This window comes from Heloderma suspectum, chromosome 7 (assembly GCF_057233095.1).
Source record: "Heloderma suspectum isolate Gila_16-S chromosome 7, 16-S_ref, whole genome shotgun sequence".
In the NCBI taxonomy this organism is placed as follows: domain Eukaryota; kingdom Metazoa; phylum Chordata; class Lepidosauria; order Squamata; family Helodermatidae; genus Heloderma; species Heloderma suspectum.
Window position 1 is genome coordinate 106,416,884 of NC_139464.1, and position 18,785 is coordinate 106,435,668.

Here is an 18,785-nt window from a genome sequence, read left to right on the forward strand (position 1 = left end):
ACTTTTTTGGCAGGAACTGCATAGAAATCCCAACGGGGTTCTGTTAAGATAATGGAAGACAGCCTTTTGAACAGAAAACAGATAGTGGATGGAGCTATTTGCTCTGTGACAGAAATAGTGTTTTATGTTCTACCATTTGAGTCTGGAGTATTCTAAACAAAAGAGACAGGACTGAGGACAGATTGACTGGGGAAAGTCAGTAGAAAATTGGAGAGACACTGAAACTGCCGTCGAAGTAAGGAACAAAGTAGCTTTTTCAGGACAGATGGAAAATTTAACAAAAACATTAGATTAGCAGTGAAGGGGGAAGAGGTTATAAGATGCATAAGACTTGAGTAAGTAGAGATTTATCTAGAAAAATATTAGTACTGCATTAGAAATAAAATATGTGGTTGCTGTTATGTTATAATCTATATTCTGAAAATCATCCAAAATCTTTCTGGCTATCCGGTGATCATCGCACTGTGCCCAAGACGCAGAAGAGTTCCAAACTGAGAAATATTAACTATTCCATCATATGAATTAGTATCTTTCCATGATAATCTTCCATCATCCATCTCTCTACAGCCATATATAATATTTCAGTGGCTACAGCCCATCAGAGCTAGATGTTAAATGTTGCTTCCTTCCCTTGTATATATGGTGATGTAAAAGCAAGCATTTGACAGAAGAACATATTCTTTGAAGAGTAGTTATGTATGGAGTTTCCAGGGTACCCCCATGTTGTGCATGATGTAATTTAAATAGCAACAGGGTAAGAAGAAATATATCATCACTAATTTATGGCCAGCCATCTGGACTTCTGTAACATCCGGAAAAATATTTAGAGAAGCTGCATGGAGCTGAAATTTTATTTCAGTGCATCATGTTAAATTTCCCTTCCACATCGTTGATTCCCTAAAGTGAATGAAAATATCAAAGACATATCCCTTTTGTACAATGACTTCAATCACTTCCCTATATGAAATGTGAATATCCTCCTGTAAGGTGCAAATTGGACCCAAGTGCTAGCAGTCTGCTAAAAACAAACAAAAGGCAAGGTGGAGAGGCAATAATAATGATTATGTAAGATAGAGGTTCTTGTCTTCTAGCACCATGCAACAGATTATAGTTAGGCTGTTGGTTTTAATCTTCCCTAATTCTCTTCTTCCTGCACTAGATGTTGAGGACCACTTGTCCTATATGATATTTTATTATTTGATGGGGAACACACCAATAACACACCAATGATTCAGTATAATATTTAAGCGAAGAGCTGATATATTTGTTTCTCCTTTTCAGTCCCTTCTCAAGAAGGGAAGTGTTGGCTCCAAGAATAGTAGTTTGTACAAAAGGTTGCTGAAAAAATATCAGTCAAATCCAATTCTATTCAATTTGAACTTAGACGTTTTCATCAATCTCTTATAAATGGGAACCTACCTTTCTAAGGGGTCTAGACTACATAAGACATTGGAGATGCATTATAGGATCTCCCATCGGTCTAAATTTATTTCAAAAGCAGCTGTGGAGAGGGTTGATTTATTCAGGATCCATATGTATACTGGTGTTTTCTCTAACTGGTAATAGCAACTGTGGGGGGCGAGGAGCTGATTTACATCAGAAATAATCGTGGGAAGAGGGTTAACACCCTCCTTTCTCAGAGCTGCAGTCTCAATCCAATTCAGGGATGCTTAAAAATTGTTTTTGAAGCGATGGAAAATCCGGTCATTCGTTCGGCATTAAATTTCCAGTCTGAATTAGCTCCTATATTATTTGATCAACTTGAAACTCTTGTCTAGAGTATTTCCTAAAAATATTCAGCCTACCAAAGAGGTTTAAAAAAAACAAAAAACATACAGCAGAACTCTTTAGCCAGCTGTTGTTGTCGTCTTCTTTTTGTTGTTGGTGGTGGTGGTGGTGGTGGTGGTGGTGGTCTTCTTCTTCTTCTTCTTCTTCTTCTTCTTTTTCTTCTTCTTCTTCTTCTTTTTGTAAGGAAATAGTTTCAGATTTTATTGTTATTAAACAAAAGTGACAAATAATATACAATATTAAACTATAAACACTAAACAATTGACTTTAAGGCTGTTTTCTATCTCTTTTAAGGTTACCAGCTAATGTTTCTTGGAAGTAATTGGTTCACAAATGCTACATTATTATTCCCCTCCCCCCAAATTATTACATCTAATTAAAGTATACAAGTAAAACTAGTTATAAAAATGCAAATTTGTAGTAGTGTGATTAATTAACACAACCATTTTTCAAAGTTAGGAAGAGCTATGTGACTTGATCTTTTGGGATGTTTAAAACTTTTTCATCAATTGTTTCATAGGTTTATGAGCACATACATATGTCTTAAATACTTTTACGTGCACCACCAAGCAGTGAGAAGTTACAGGAGTGCAGTACTTACCTGGGTTTAGAATCTTTTGGAAGAAGGGATCACTGAAGCCTTAAGACATTTTACAATATTTGAATTTATTTACAAATCTCTTGGTTGGGTATAGGTGGTGGCACAGCTTAACTCTTACAAACTGGAAATTCTGCTGTCTCACATCATCTCCAGAGAGGCAGTACTCAAAAGACACTTTTGAGAGCTCAAAGCTAGCCCCCTGTTTTTTAGCCCTACTCAAAAACTGCTGTCATTATTCCTTTTCACACAGGGATCTAGATTAATAGAATCATAGAATCATAGGGTTGGAAAGGGCCTACAAGACCATCGAAGTCCAACCCCTTGCTCAATGCAGGAAGCCTGATTCCCAGGCAGTCTCCCATCCAAGTACTGACCAGGGCTGACCCTGCTTAGCTTCCGAGATCAGACGAGATTGGGCGCATCCAGGGAGAAAGAAAGTTATTCCTTTGTGAAAAATGGCCCTCATCTTCCAGATGTGTTTCTAACTATTCCATAGTCATTGTGGGTCATTTACCTGTAACTTCCTTAAGAAAATGTGCCTGACGTGCTTTGCCACTGACTATAAAGGAAGTTTCAAGCAGTTCTTCTGACTCTATTCACCCTTTCCTGTCCAAACCAATTCTAAGATTACTCAGAAGTAAGTAAGGCATGCCTCTGCATGCCTACTCAGAAGTAAGCAGGGCAAGCCTCAGAAGTAAACAGGAATGAATCATGCAGCAGTTTCCTCCTCAGGCCCAATCCTGTCTGTGAGGCAGGGGAAAGTTTTCACTCAAATCAGCAGCTGATTGGAGATAGGAGCTTTTCCCTGTCAAGCACTGAGAAAGGGAATCTTTTTCAGTGCTCAGCAGGTAAAAGCTCTTATCTTTGATAGAGCTTTTCCCTGCTGGGAGAGAGAGCAGGGAAGAAGCTGGTTGGCCAGATGGGCACCACCACCAGAGGATCCCTATGCTTGATCTACACAGATGTATATTTCTAAGCATACATAAGCTGCATAAACACCTCAAGAAGAGTGACTAAGAAAAAGTCACAGTTTTCAAGATTTAATGTTGAGATACAAAGGTTCTAATGAACAATTTGGAACAGAGAAACCACTGGATTTAACAAGAGCCACATTTACAATCATAATCCATCTTTATATCCTAAATAAAATATATAAAGCCTATTGTGTATTTTCCAAAGTGTGATGAGTTAATATTGTACATACCTAGCTAAGATACACAGCCCAGAGCACTTCACATTACCCAAATGGCTTGTGAAGGAGCCATTTTGCAGTAGCTCCCATATAGCAAGCGTAATATCAAGCAGGATACGTTAGATCAGGGGTCCCCAACGTGGCATCTGCAAGCACCTCTAATGGCACCCACACAGCTCTTAATTCCCTGTCTCCTTCCAAAAAAATCTTAATAAAAAATTGAAACATGTTAAGATGCTAGTTTCTCCTTCCTGGTCCTGAACCTACTGCTGATCAGCTCTTTAGCAGGCAGGAAGAGAAAGCAAGGCAAAGGGGGAGAGGAAGAGCAAGGCTAGAGGCTGGGAGAGAAACAGCAAGATAAAGGGATGAGTTGGAGAAAAAGAGCAAGGCTCAAGGATAAGAAGGGAGAGAAGAAGGCTAGGGATGGGGAATGGAGAGAAATAGTGAGGAAAGGGGTTGGGGGAGAGAAATGGCAAGGCTAGACACTGGGAGTGGAGAGCAAGTGAGAGCGAGAGAAAGCAAAGGGGAAACATCTGTGTGGACGGAAGAAGATTGGGTGGGCCAGGAAGCAACTCTTTCTATTTCCCCCTCCCTCCCAGCCTGTAGCCTCACTATTTCTGCCCCCCCACCTCCTGACTAACCAGCCCCCATGGCACCCATTATATGACTAGCCACATCCTCCATGAGAGCCATTTTGTGGTGGTGCCCATAGTAGTTTCTCAAATTCCCAAATGTGCCTATGGGTCCAAAAAGCTTGGGGACTCTTCTGCATTAGATGATGTGCTTGTGCTGTTTGATGGGAAAGCAACAATTCTGACCCACAGACACCTTTTCTTGTCAAAATGTTTGAGTATATGTGTATGTCTATATAGAAAGAGGGGAGGAACAGGGTATTTTTATGGCCCCCCACTGTAGTTGTGCATGCTTATGAGTTCCATCTGATGTCCTTGATCTGATGTATTTTGAATGTTTAATGGTAAAGACAGATTTTTGCTGAAAGAACATTGCGATCTACTAATTGTTGTAATGATAAACAGACCCTGCATCTTTTTTCTATTATTACACGTAAAATACAACAATGTCGTCTCATGTTACTGTAGTGTAGTGCAGAGCTGGGCAGGCTTTAGGTTTGCAGGATCTACTTTCTTTTCCACTAGAACCGTGAGGCCCACCAACTGTAGCTCATGAAGGTGGGTACAGAGGTGAGGAACAAGGGGCCTCTAAGCATATGCTGAGCCCAGCAATTTGTTTTCAGTGCCAGAACTGGAGCTCACACACAAATCTACTCCTATTTCCCACTCTACTCCTATTCCCCACTAAATTAGGCTGCTTTCTTGTTTTCAGCAGCCTAATTTAGGAGTGAACAAAGACTTTTTGTTGTAACTATTATTAAGCCATTAGTAGCCAGAAACTTGCCAATCTACCGCAAATCACCCAGAGATCTACCAGTAGATCCTGACCTGCGTTCTATCACTCCTGGTGTAATGGATAGAAAGGATTTTGATAATAGATAGACTTGGACCTGGGAGAACTAGTTTGGAACTGTGGTTTGGTATGAGTTGGTCTATCCATTACAGCATCTGCTTGGGTGGTAGTGTCATGGAGAGCCTCCATGCAATGGAGGTAACTGACATGATAGGGCAGTTTACATATTAGAGCCATGGGCTTGGAGTGTTTGGCACAAACTCAATAGAGAGAGTGTCCTATGTTGGTTGAATTAGTCGTAAGTGTCCGTGAGCACTTCCCTTACCTTCAGTTCCCCACCAGTAAAATGGGAATAACGTTGAAATATGTAAAGCAGGGGAAGGCAACTTTGGGAGGTCCAATCTAATGGAATGTAATCTTACCTCAGTCCTATTCTGCAAGTTTGTCAAAATCAATGCAAGGCCTTCCTTTTTAGGAAGTCCTTTGGTGGTTTGGGATGGGTTGTAACTTTAAAATGTGGAATATGCATCAATAAACCAAGTCCAATAACATAGTGCTGGTTTTGTTGGGGGCACCCCCTAAAAGGTATAGAAGTGTACACAAATGATACCGGTGTCCTCTAGATTGCAGCTATTAAAGAATAACTCCACTCATAATCTTATTTCAATCTATTTAAAAAGAGAAAAGGTATATTCCAGATCTTCAGTGTTTGGAGAAGTTTAGCAGATGATTTTCAGTATGAATATGTTGCAGAACATTAAATCTAAGCTCCTTGAGATTTCTTTGGGCCTTTGTGTTTCAGAGATTCTGTGCTGATATGAGAAAACTAGACTACATTGATTTCTCTCACTGCCATCAGCTATCAAATCATTCATTAAAACATTTGACATTCAATTGCCGTGGACTTACCTCTCTCAGTATGGCTGGTTGTTCTAAGGTATGTATGAAAGGATAGATAGGGCTAGAAATTCTGTTATTGAATGTATAGTATTCTCTTGCTATTAAAATCATTGTTAGAGCTTCTTTTACATACCAAAGACCTTGAGGTGGTGCAACACTGAATTAATTTATTCTGGACTACATTTTTCTAGGATTCCATCCAGCCTATCCATCTGAAATGACTGAAATATTTTTGTTTTTAATGACCTTGGCATGATTCAGCCAAACAAGCACATTTAAATCCCATTGATTAGGGGCATGCACTGCTCATTGGAAGGACAGATACTGAAGTTGAAGCTCAAATATTTTGGCCACCTAATGTGAAAACTCCCTGGAACAGACCCTGATGCTGGGAAAGATTGAAGGCAAAAGGAGAAGGGGACGGCAGAGGATGAGATGGCTAGATAGCATCGCCGATGCAATGAATATGAATTTGAGCACACTCTGGGAGAGAGCGGAGGACAGGAAGGCCTGGCGTGCTATGGTCCATGGGGTCATGAGGAGTCGGACACGACTGAACGACTGAACAACAACAACAAGTCCTTAAGCACACCTACTAAGGGCCAAACTACACATGACCTCAACTGTGTGGCTCTGCCCTTGAGTGCAGGTTTCCCTTCCACAAAGTGCTGGTGTAGGGGCCCAGATCTGTATCAGGATCCCAGTGTAGGGGGGCGGAGATCTTTAACTCAATCCAGATTGGGGGAGAATTAGCTGGCATAACTGAGGGGCCCAGTTTGGAGGGGCTTTTGATCAAATGAATCAGTGTGATGTACTGGTTAGAGTGGGGGACTGGATCTTGGGAGATCTGGTTTCTAGGCCCCTCTTGGCCATGAAATTTACTGCATGACTTTGGGCCAGTCACTGACTCTCATCCTAACCTACCTCACAGGGTTGTTATAAGAATGAAATGAAGCGGATCATGTAAGCCGTCTTAGGTTCCTTTCGAAAGAAAAAAAAATCAGGATATGAATGTAATAACAAGTAAATCCAAAGATGGCTCCAACCCACCTGCCCTCTGAATGCCCCATTTCAGGGCCTACTACTAGCAACAGATTTATGCCCATGGAACTTCATGCATGTATACATTGAGCCTCCAGGGCAGAGCTCCTCTCCATGGATGGAGGGAGACCCCTGCTACATCCTAACCTCTCTTGGATATGCTCTGTTAGTTATTAACATTTTTTCTTTTGTACTAAAAGCAGAGAAGACATTTGGCACAGCATGATTTAGAATCACATCCCACTGAAGTGCATCCAGCGTTTAAAGTAAACGCGTTTTCCTTTAAAGGCTATTCTACTTTCACAATTTACACATTTTAAGTATCACTTTAAATAGTTTACAAATTGTCTAAAACCTTCCTTCTCTTGACAGTCTCTAGTAATTCCTTTGTTTTGAAATGTGTATTTTGCTTGATTTACAGATAACTGACATAGGTATTCAGTTTGTGGCTGCAGGCTGCACTTACCTTCACTACTTGGACATCTCAGGCTGTATAAATATCACTGACAAAGGACTAAAGTGTCTCTGGAAAGGTTGTTTGCAACTCAGAATTCTCAAGATGCTATACTGCACAAATATTAGCCGGTAAGGTATTCTCTATAAGCCTGTTTTTTCACCCAAGAGAGCAATCCTATGGTCCCAAGGATGGCTTGGAAAACTCCTTCCAAGATCGGAGCCAGTGCTCCAGTCTCAGAAGGGGGAGTCAGAGATCTGCCCCCTCACAGCTGGCACAGAGAGAACCATGCCAGTTTCCTCTCTGAGGACGGAAAATCGACCTTGGAGAGGGGGAAAAGGGGGCATTCCGAAGGGCAGGGGCAGGAGGAGATTGGAGAGTCCAGGATTTATTCTGAGTTTCCTCCAACCTCCTTCCCTCCCCCTCCAAAGCGCCCTTGCTAGACGGGCTGAAAATAAAGGAGATCAGGAGACAGGGAGGCAAAAAACACCTCTGCCACTCCTTTCACCTTGCTGGCTTTAGCCCAGCAGGGCATAGGAATCTTGGAAACTTCCAAGTTCAGGGGTTTCTGACCAGTGAGGGTGCAGTCCATAGGATTCCGACCGAAGAAATATGTTCATTGTATAAGAAGAGTAATCAAAATACCATTCTTAATAGCCAAATGTTCTCAGTGATCAACTTGCCAACCGATCCCTTTTTTTTGCTCTAACATATTAGGAATATAGAAGCAGTTGTAAAGTGTTCTGATCTGCTTAGAAGGATCCACTCTGCCATTGGTACGCTCACTCTCCTTCTTTCTCTTGGGACCACAGATCACCACAAAAGTGGGAACAGGGGGTCTTCCAGCTATTTTTCATGTGATGATCCATGTGTTACTATTATCCTTATCCTGGACATGATTGGGATCATGCATCACATTATTTCAGCTCTTGCTTACCATCACGGCAGCAGGATTACCATGCATGATGTCAGCTCTGCCTTGTGTGCCTGCAACGACTTTGACACCTATCCCATTGACCATAGGGAACTGCCTGGAGAGTAATGACTATCTCCTCAGCTATTGGACTGTCAGGCTTTGGCTGGGTCAGGCTCAGCTCTAGGGCCAGCTATGGGGCAAATCTGATAGCAAGTCAGCAAATAGGCAAAAAGTCAAGCACAGTTGTATCAGTCCAGCAAGAATCCATTTCAAAGCAGAAGATGTCAGTAAACAGGCAAAAGTCAAGAGCAGAGTATTGTTAGTCAAGAAGGAGAGTTCCAAGACAAGGGTCTGAGGCATGACCAAAGACAAAACACAGGTAAGCAATCCAACGCAAACACAGTCAAAGAGTAGAGTCTAGCAGGAGTCCAAAGGTCAGCGGCACAGAGCATCAGTCACAAAGCAAAATCCGGGAAGCAACGGTTCAAGGCACTGGTGCTGACAGAAATACATTATTCCAGTAGCTAGTAGATCTCTACTGAAGGCCTATATAGCCAGGTCTCCCAGCCCACACTCAGGTACAGCTGCAAGCTGTTAGTCTGAGCTTCAGAGCCTCCCTACTTCTGAGGAGACCCCTGATCTCAGGTTGACCTTTACTCTCAAGGAACTTGGTTGTTTTGGGTCTTGAGGCATGTGCTTCATCTGCAAGGAGCGGCCGGTGCATGCTGCACCTTCTGACGCCAGCACTCTCTCAGGTGGGGCAGTTGCTCAGCCACCTCCTCTGACAACATGTGGTCCTCAGGGTCCACTATGCTTGAAAAGACTAGTGTAGCTTCCTAAGGATGCTGGAGGGGCCTGGGGTAGTACTAGGATCAGGGCGCTCCACATGGTCTTAAGGCTCTGCAATGTCAGGCTCTTCCTCTGAAGGGTCATCCGAGTCTGGGTCTGACATGGGCCTCCCCAGCTGCCATGGTTTGACATGGGCATCCTCAACTGGCTTTGATACCAAGTCCCATACCAATCCTAAATGTTGCATTGGTATTGATAATGACCGCCGCTTCATTGGTTTGACTTTGCCTATTTAATGTCCCCACTTGCAACTGACTACTTCACTCCTGACCCCACAGTCACCAGCAGCAACAGTTGCAGCCTGGGCCCCAGACCACATCAGTGTAGACCATGATAGGTATGCCTATTTCATATTCATCTACATTACTGCTATCTTTGATACAAAAGGAATGTGACATCTCCACAGTAGCATTGGTTAAGTCCACTAGAGGGGATCAGTTCCCAGATCCAGAGGGCTACCAGTTTGCTTCCACTTCAGTCTTCTTGGTGACACTGTCCCTGATGCAGTTGTTGGGGACCAGACACTGCTGCCCTTATGGAAGATAAATAATATGCAAAGCAAGTTCTACAGATGGTAAATCACATGGCTTGGAGATCCAGCAGCCCTAGGACCCTATCAAGCCCCGGTCTTCCAGCTGGCGCACTCTAATTAATTGACATTGGTGGCCGTCCTGATACTTCCAGCTCTTCTGCAGGCAGTTAGGGACTAATGGCAAAAATCATTGTCCATGACCCCAATATCCAAACATCTTGATAATATTTCTATGGTCCAGGAAGACCATTGCAGATTCCTGTTTAAACATCCAACCCAAAGTTCCATCATTATTGAGACATTCTACATCTTTTAGAAACTGCACAGAAACCTTCTATTTGATGGTTCTATGCAGCCAAGTGGAAACGTTTTGCTCTGTATGCAACCTCTCACAATTTTGGTCCAATTATTTGCCTGTTGCAGAACGTATTGCAGTTTTTACTTTTATCGCAGTCAGGTGGATTATCCATCTCTTCCATTAAAGTTTACCTTGCTACAGTTTCTGCAAGCCACATGCCTATTGATGGTTGTAGTTGAGCTGCCAGCAAATCTGTGCCAACAGCAAATTCCAACCCTTACACTCGCGTCTTAAGAGGAAAAATAACAGCTCCATTTCATTGAGCCACCACATGGGCAGCCAATCTCTCTTTTGGGCATTATGCCACTGCCTTGGAATCAACCCATCAGGTGCAGCAGACAGTGACTGCAACAAAGAACAGCCAGGGATGGAGGGGCAGTTCAAGGAACTTCTATCCATCTGCATTAAACTTACTTCCTCTTCAAAGTAGGGAGGAGGAGAAGATCAGGATGTTGCAGTAACTGCTGGTTTGACCAGTATCCATGGAACTTACCTAGAATAGCCCCTTGAGAAACAGCAACTCCATTGGAATTCCTCCCCTCTACCCGAACACTCTTACCTTCACGGTGGACTCCAAGAAATGATCAGATAGCCAGCCTCCCTCTGCACAAAAGTGGTGAAGGTACCACAAGTTAAATAAATAAGGGGGAAATTGGCTAGGTGGTGAACTGACTGCAACCTTTCTAGGACAATTAGCCCTCTGAACCTCATGCTACAATGTATTTTTGCTCCTTGGGTGTTTGTTTTACTGTTTAGTGTGATCTTCCTCTTTTTGTTCTCCCACCACCCCAGGTCTCTTGCTATAATTAGCTCTGGGTGTTTTTCTATTTATGGGCAGCGTAAGAAAACTTTAAACAAATGCAAGCAGAGCAAACACTCTGCCGAGTAACTCCAGGTTCTTCCCTTCCAGCTTCTTTGCTGTGGTGACATGTGCTGAGGTGCCTGGCACATATGAACTGTTAACAACGGTGCTTCTGTTTTCTGTCACCATATGGCTAAAAGGTTCTTGAAAGAATTCCTAAATCTATATCCAGTTTTGGCATGAAGTCTGTTGGTGGTTCTAGGTAGCCTGATGTCTTATTCAGCAAGCCTCTCACCACTTGTACCCTTTGGATTCCGACCCTTAAAGTTGTGTTTTTGGTAGCCATCACATCTGCACACCACTCAAGTGAACTCTCTACCTTGAGGGCTGAGCTGCTGTATCTTGCCCACCACAAGGATAAGGTTGTCCTCCAGCTAGATATTGCTATTCTTCTCAAGGCGGTATAATCTTACCAGTTTTTTTCCCTACTCCATCTTTGCCCCTGCAAGTATCCATTTGTTTTATGTTTGCAGGGCTATCATATTCTCTCTAGATTGAACAGGTACATCTTGCAAGAGCTTTTTCATTTGTTATAACTCTCTGGAAAAGACCCTGATGCTGGGAAAGACTGAAGGCAAAAGGAGAAGGGGACGGCAGAGGATGAGATGGCTAGATAGCATCACGGATGCAATGAATATGGACTTGAGCGCGCTCCGGGAGAGAGCGCAGGACAGGAAGGCCTGGCGTGCTATGGTCCATGGGGTCACGAAGAGTCGGACACGACTGAACGACTGAACAACAACAACAATGGCTTATGGAAGGGCCTTCAAGTGCCCCTGAAACACCTCTCTGCCTGAGTAGCTGCCATAGTGAAGCTATGGTATGAGATTGCCAGCCTGCTGGTCCTGCTTATGATCTGGGGACAGTCTACCAGAGCGGTCCTCTGATCCGCTGCTTTCCTTTCGAGGTGTCCTGCTGCCTGACCTGAGCTGTGTTACTTCAGCCTTTGCTCATCCCCATAAACTAGAACTGAGAGCTAGATCAGATGCCACATTTTGCCAGATATTCTCACCCCCGATGGCTTATGGCAGCTACCCACTTTTGGCATGTTAGCGTGCTAATCATGCATATGTGTGGTGTGCAGAGACTATTCAGGTTACCTGTAACTGCTTGCTTACCTTTAACTCTGATTTTTTCAAGTGGTTATCTTTGCAATCACAGAACCCAGCCACCATCCCCACTTTCGGTGCCTGCCTTGGTGTACTTCTTGCTCTGTTTCTCTTTATGGTGGCTGTGGCTGTCTCCAGGAACTGAACAGGAGGCACACCCCTTGAACATGCACAGTTGGAATGGGGCCGGGCTTTCCACCAAAAGCTGCTTGGCTCTGAAATGTTCCTAAACAGAGCCTTGTGTAGGCACAGAATGCATATATGTGACCATAGAGGACCACTTGAAGAACCAGTTACAGGTAAGCAATCTGTCCTCAGATAGAAATGGCCTGAAATGTGTTTCTCATAAACAAACAAACAAACAAAAACAATTTCCCCTGAATCATAGACTATAGTTTTCTATTTCCATTTCCAAACTTGATTGGGACCTATACCCCTATACAGGACATATACCCCTAAGGAAATTTATCCATTATGTGAAATATTTCTGAAAGGAATATCAGATCACATATGTATCATGTAGTACTACTGTTTCAGAAATGACAAAAGACTGGTAGGAAAGCATTTAGAGACAGTTTGGTAATATCAGAGAGCACTGATGATGAACTAAAAATTGCTGCTGAAAGTCCAAGAAAGGCTGGAATTGCAATCAAAGTACTGCAGAAATGGGAACAGATAACGGAATCTGTTCTCTGACTTGTCCATACTGATTTCAATAACACAGTAAGATGCACTCACTCCACTTAAGCCCAATTTTGTCTTTCAATATAAATTTGAATTGCTTTTTCATTTGGCTGCGTCTTGTCAGTATGTGATTTATGTATGTAGAATTGTCACATATACAGTCTATAGCTAGAGTTGGTTAATTGTTGACATGTGTAGTGACAATGAACAAAGACTGTTCACATTGCCTTTTCATGACAGCAAACATGTCATACTAATTTCACATCCCCTTTGAAATCCTAGATTGTTGTAGAAGTTGGGCACAGCTTCTTAGTAATATTATCTTTAGCAAATAGGAAACCTGGTTTCTATAGAGCTTGTCACATGCATCTAACCACTAGGGTTTCAAAGACACAGATCTATCTTATTGAACAAAAACAGAGGGCAGTATGCAATGCCGCCCATGCTCCAGCGGAACCCACCTCTAGTGCAATGGGAAGCTAGTGAATCCTTAAGCAAGCAGAAATGTGCTGTAACCCCCATTTCTGGAACAAGGCAGGTTAGTGGAGCTCACAGAAGGGAGCTTCGTTGACCTGTCCTGTTCTGGAGACAAGTGTTTTTGCTTGATTCTGGGGTTGCTTTACTACATTCTCCAACATGCACTACATTGCTTTACTACATGCACTAGCATTGGGTCCTACTGGCACAACAGAAATAGTGCGAGCGCAATGGCAGCATAGGATACTGCCCAGAGGCAGTAAGATCTTGCAGGTGAGAGTAGACTTACTTTAAAGATGGATGACCAAGTGGTTTTGGGTTTGTTTGCTTTAAATATGGGGAGTAGGAACATGGGTGGGAGGGTGCTGTTGCTCTCATGCCCTGCTTGTGGGTCCCTGGTCAACAGCTGGTTGGCTACCGTGTGAACAGAATGCTGGACTAGATGGACCCTTGGTCCGATGCAGCAGGGCTCTTCCGATGTTCATATGTCATTCTATTAAAATGAACAGGGATTCTATTCCCAGGAGATTGCACTTAAGAAAGTGATTCCAAAGGGCATACTGTTAAGTTATGGAGTTCTTGTATGAGAATTGGGGACAGTATAACAGATACGATTAGAGGGCTGTGCAAAATAGAATAGAAAAGCCCCTATTCACGCCAATGCAGTCTTTTCCTCCAGTACAAATAGGAGAGATAAGGATCCCGATCTGGATCTGGGACCGCAACATCGAGGAAAAGCTTAAAGCCCCCTCCCCTGTCAGGCTCCGGATCCAGATCAGCCGCCCATACCCATTTACTTTTTAAAAGCCATTCACAGTAGCCAATTGCACGAATCGAATCTTGTCGAGATTGGCCCTCCATTCGTGCTTTGGGAGCTTCTCTTGTAATGCAAGCAGCACCGTGAAGGGAAAATTATTTTTGCTGACACCATAGCACAGAGAGAGAGAGAGAGATAAGCTCCCCCTCCCCACCCTTCACAGTCCTGAGGCTGCTCAGGTTTCCCCGGAGCTGCTATTTGTATAACAAAAGCGTGCATTTTAGTTGCATTCACATAGCTAATACCAAGTCTAGCCTGGCCCTCAGAGGGTGTAGCACTTTTTACAATGATTGCTCCTGTCATATTTGCCATGAACAGTGAGAATGTTTGTGAATATTTCATGATATAGTAGCAATGTCACTGTGTGAGGAGCTCAGACAGGTGACAAACAGCAACAAATTTAGGTTCTCATATATATTTGAGATACTGCTTATATTTTGTACACGTGATGACTTTCAAAGGCTTTAGTAGTATCTTACACATTTTTATTTCAGACAAGCAATTTTAAAACACGTATCAAAGCTCCAGAAATATGAACACAGTGATGATGAACCTCCTCTGTGGTTTCGTGATACCAACGGTGAGTCATCCTCTCTGAAGAAGCAGAAAAAGCCTCGGCACAGTGTAGCGACACCCCGACACAGCATAGTGACACCCCCAGCAGAAAAAAACTCGGAATCCCATAGCCCCTCCACGGTAGACCTGCCAGCAGAAAAAAGTTTGGAACCCAGCAAGCCCTCCACAGAAGACCCTCCAGGAGAAAACTAGAAGCCAAATAATATTTTAAAAATTCTGAAGTATGAAAACTAAGAGAAAAAATCATTTGTTTTTATTAGAAAATGTGGCTCAGTTTTCTTTTAAAGGAGAATGTTTTTAATTAGATAGTAACTACGAATATTCCTGGGAAATATTGTAACCTTTTTTCCTAAGTATGGTGTAGTAAATATTTTGCCTTTGTTCAATTCTTCTTCAAAATCAGAATGTATTTTTGTGTCCCAGTAATGAACGTTATTTGTCTGTACTGCAATGCTATATATCTTTGCCTGCAATATAAGCTTAAAAACATGAAGTTGATGTCTTTATTACCTTGAAAATATTATCATAGCATTCTGCCCCCTGGTATGCTTAGAATTTCCCAGATGTCACTATCTTCAAAAAATTAGGCCTTACAAAGGTAAACTGTGATTCTAAATACACCACTTGTACATCCACACTACATAGATAAATTGTGTCTTTTCAATGAAATAGTCGTTTGCATGCCAGTCAGTTCCAGGTTATCTACAATACAAAAATTAAACACGCATTCTAGAGCAATGCGACAATGGAACCAATTCCCTAGGGAGGTGGTGGGCTCTCCCACTGGAGGCGTTCAAGACGAGGCTGAACAACCATCTGTCAGGGATGCTCTGACTTGGATTCCTGCATTGAGCAGGCGCTTGGACTCGATAGCCTTGTAGGCCCCTTCCAACCCTACTATTCTATGATTCTACGATTTTATAAGAAAAATAATTCATTTTTACTTACATAATGGAGCATCAGAAAACATATGTACTGTCCCCAGGCAAGCCTCCCATCCACTGACCAGAGCCAGACCTGCTTAGTTGTAGTATGGCTGTTATATCATGTACTTCGACACTATGCTGTGCAACTTCAAAGTGATAGGTTCTTGCTTTAGGAGAAGAGATATCTTCCACTATTTTAAAAAGAACAATCGAGTCCTTATAATAACATGGCTAAGTGCTTCCCCTTTTTCAATCTTTTAATATTTAAACCACTTTGCAAACAACTCTAAAACTACATGCGTACACAAGGTTGGATCAAGGCCATGATGAGCCCAGGGGCTCTCTGTCTGTATTGAGCCCCCTAGTGTACTTCTAATCCTGAACTCACACATGACATTTGTGCATACACACAATCTACAATATACAATAATAAAAAAAAACATTTGTACTATGTATTTTAGTAGGAAAAGTCTTTCGTGCTTTCCTGGAAGCAAAGACTAGTATCTCTTTCATGGAAGAGAACTCACATACAGATACAAGCTTCCCATTTTACAGCATACAACACACAGGCATAGAAAACATAAACATGGAACCTCTCTCACTCTCATACAGCATCTCTACATCAGCCTAAAATCCTGCGTTTAGAACGGGGCTTTCTGCTTCCGTTTTAAATGCAGGATCACAACTGACTCCCTTTACATGTGCTTCCTTTCCCCCCTCCCCTTTCCCCCTCCTCCTCCCCCTTATCCGAGTTTTCCAGAAGTTTCACTGATCTCACTCTTCTTCTCAGGGCTTTTCCTCTTTTCACAGAGGGAACTCAAGTGGAACATAATGGAGTAATTTGATAGCTCATTATCTGCGATCTATTTAAAAATGGAACAAAGGGCATTTATTGCAGGAGACGCCTTGGAGGTTCATGGTATCATGTAAAGAGCCCACAAACTTCCGTGATGGAGCCATCTCAGTAGCAGGATAAAAGCTCCATATGAAGAAAGCCACACACACACACACGCGCGCGCGCACACACACACTCAAAAAGCGACACAGACTACCTCCCTGCCTCATTCAGACAGAACAGCCAAACAGGAATGCCAGACACTTGACATTTTGCTGCCTGATGAGGACCAGCAAATGCCTCCCATTTCTCAATGACCTTGGGCCAGTCACTTCCTCTCAGCCTAACCCATTTCACAGGATTGTTGAGAGGATAAAAACGGGAAGGAAAGGCGGAACATAAATGTAATAAAATGAAGCAAATAATTTTATAGTAGTAAAACATAATTGTCTTAAACTATGTTCATAATAAACTTCCCCATATGTAAAATGGCCAGCTGTGCATTGCATACTGGCTGTGCACACTCTTTTATATGCATGTGCACTAGGGACAAGATGCACCTTAGAGATACCCAGGGGAGGGAGCCTGAAGACTGACACCAACTCTTATAACTCATATTAAAAATTTGAAGAACACCCTCTTGCTTCTCATATGCCCTGCCCATACGCCACCATCTTCTGCATAAACATCGACTCAAATAAACTTTATTAACAGCCAAAACAGCAAAGAGTCTTATGGCCCTTAGAGACTTCAAAATTTATTCTGGCATAAGCTTTTGTTGACTTCAGTGGATGCATGCAGTATCCCAAGGAGTTTCTGGTTTGTATATTATGAAGGAGAGGGGAGCATTGTAAACAGTGTGGTGCCATAAGTCTCTTTGTTGTCTTGCTGCAACAGACTAACACAGCTATCCTCTGGTGTTTATTACTGGTGCAGCCCTATAATATCTACTCAGAAGTAAGTACCATTGTGTTCAATGGGTTTTACATCTGGGTAAAGGATTGCAGCCTTACAGCACAATCCTTGTCTACTTAGAAAAAAAAGCCCCATTGTGTTCAGTAAAGCTTACTATCAGATATGTGTGCATAAAATTGCACCCTAAATCCCTCTTCTCCCCTACTTCCTTCCTTCTTTCAGGTTGCTGTACACCACAGAAATAACTCAATAAAGAAACTTGAGCTGAAATGCTAAACTACACTTTCTTACTGGGGAGTTGGTGTGATGCTGTTTTCCTGCTGTGGTGGAGGGGAAGGGGAGCGGGGTCCAGAGAGGGGTAGCTGACTGGGCAGGGGCACACCTCTGCCTTCACCAACAGCTAAGCCAGGAAAACAGCTAAGCCAGGAAAAGGCTCAAAAAGAGCACCATTTCAGATTCCTTGTGCGCACTCACACACAGCTTCCTGGGACCCCCCAAAATGGGGGCATTCCAAAATGAAACAGGAAGTCCCTTCTGCAGATAAGTGGTTACTTTACACTTACTCTCTGTGGTCAAATATTGATCATAGCTCTTGACTTCACTAGTTGGCTAACCACAGTGAAAGGTGGTAGCAGGCTTATTTCTCACAATATGGTTGTCCATTTCTCGCAAAACAATTGGAATGTGCCTGAACGTTTTGCCTCATAACGCAGGTTCTACAAGGGCTAGAGACTTGCTCTATTTTTTTACTTGAAAGCTGCAAATCTGGGCTAGCTAGCGGCCCCCCTCAGATCATGGGCTGGGGACTGAAGCCCCTTTATCCCTGTGGTTAATCCGGCTATGTGGGTGCAGGGGAAGGACATTGTCTTTTCAATTATATCATGGACACTATCTTCTAGGTGCTAGTTGAATTTGCCAGTAATGGAAGTGATAAGCCAATTTGCCAGGAATAGAAGTGCAACAGAAAGAGAAGTGTGTAGGGCACACACAACGAGAATTAAAGAGTGCTTCCACTTCCCTGACAGTATCTTCATTTCCAGAGGAGTAGCTACAGTATGTTAGTCTAACATGGCTGTAGCAAAACCAACAGTCCTAGGGTGAAAGCCTGTTGTGTTACTCATAACCCCCTGAACGCATCAGATATTCGGGGTAAACAAATGAAAGGTAGGCTACTATTTTAAAAGTATGACCGCATCAATAATGCATTGATCTGCATCTACATGGTTGAGTCTTACTTAATTAAATGAAACTGGTCAAATTACAACTTGCCTTTGGCGGCACAACTTTATACAAGCTGAAAGAGCAAATTATCAAAACACAAGATTGATACCACTCAAAATAGAAACTAGTGTACATTTGGAAAGTGTACATTTGCTTTAGATCAAAAGACCTCCTTTTTTTATAACCTGAAAAACTGGGCAATGAAAGAGCATGGAATATACTTATGCCTTTATAAAGTTTCCTTTTGGGGAGATTTATTTATATGCCACCCTTTAGCAAAATGTTCTCAGGGCAGCTCACGCAATCA

At 42.6% G+C, this 18,785-nt stretch overlaps 1 protein-coding gene across 1 annotated transcript in view; it reads left to right on the forward strand.

Annotated features, from left to right (window-relative positions):
* FBXL13 (F-box and leucine rich repeat protein 13) overlaps positions 1-15,063 on the forward strand; it is a 155,730-nt gene extending 140,667 nt beyond the window's left edge. The window contains exons 19-21 of the mRNA XM_084811493.1: positions 5,809-5,943; positions 7,369-7,532; positions 14,500-15,063. Of these exons, the coding sequence (XP_084667619.1) occupies positions 5,809-5,943; positions 7,369-7,532; positions 14,500-14,773 (573 nt within the window). The 3' untranslated portion in view covers positions 14,774-15,063. The remainder of the gene's footprint in view (positions 1-5,808; positions 5,944-7,368; positions 7,533-14,499) is intronic.
* The last annotated feature ends 3,722 nt before the right edge of the window (positions 15,064-18,785 follow it).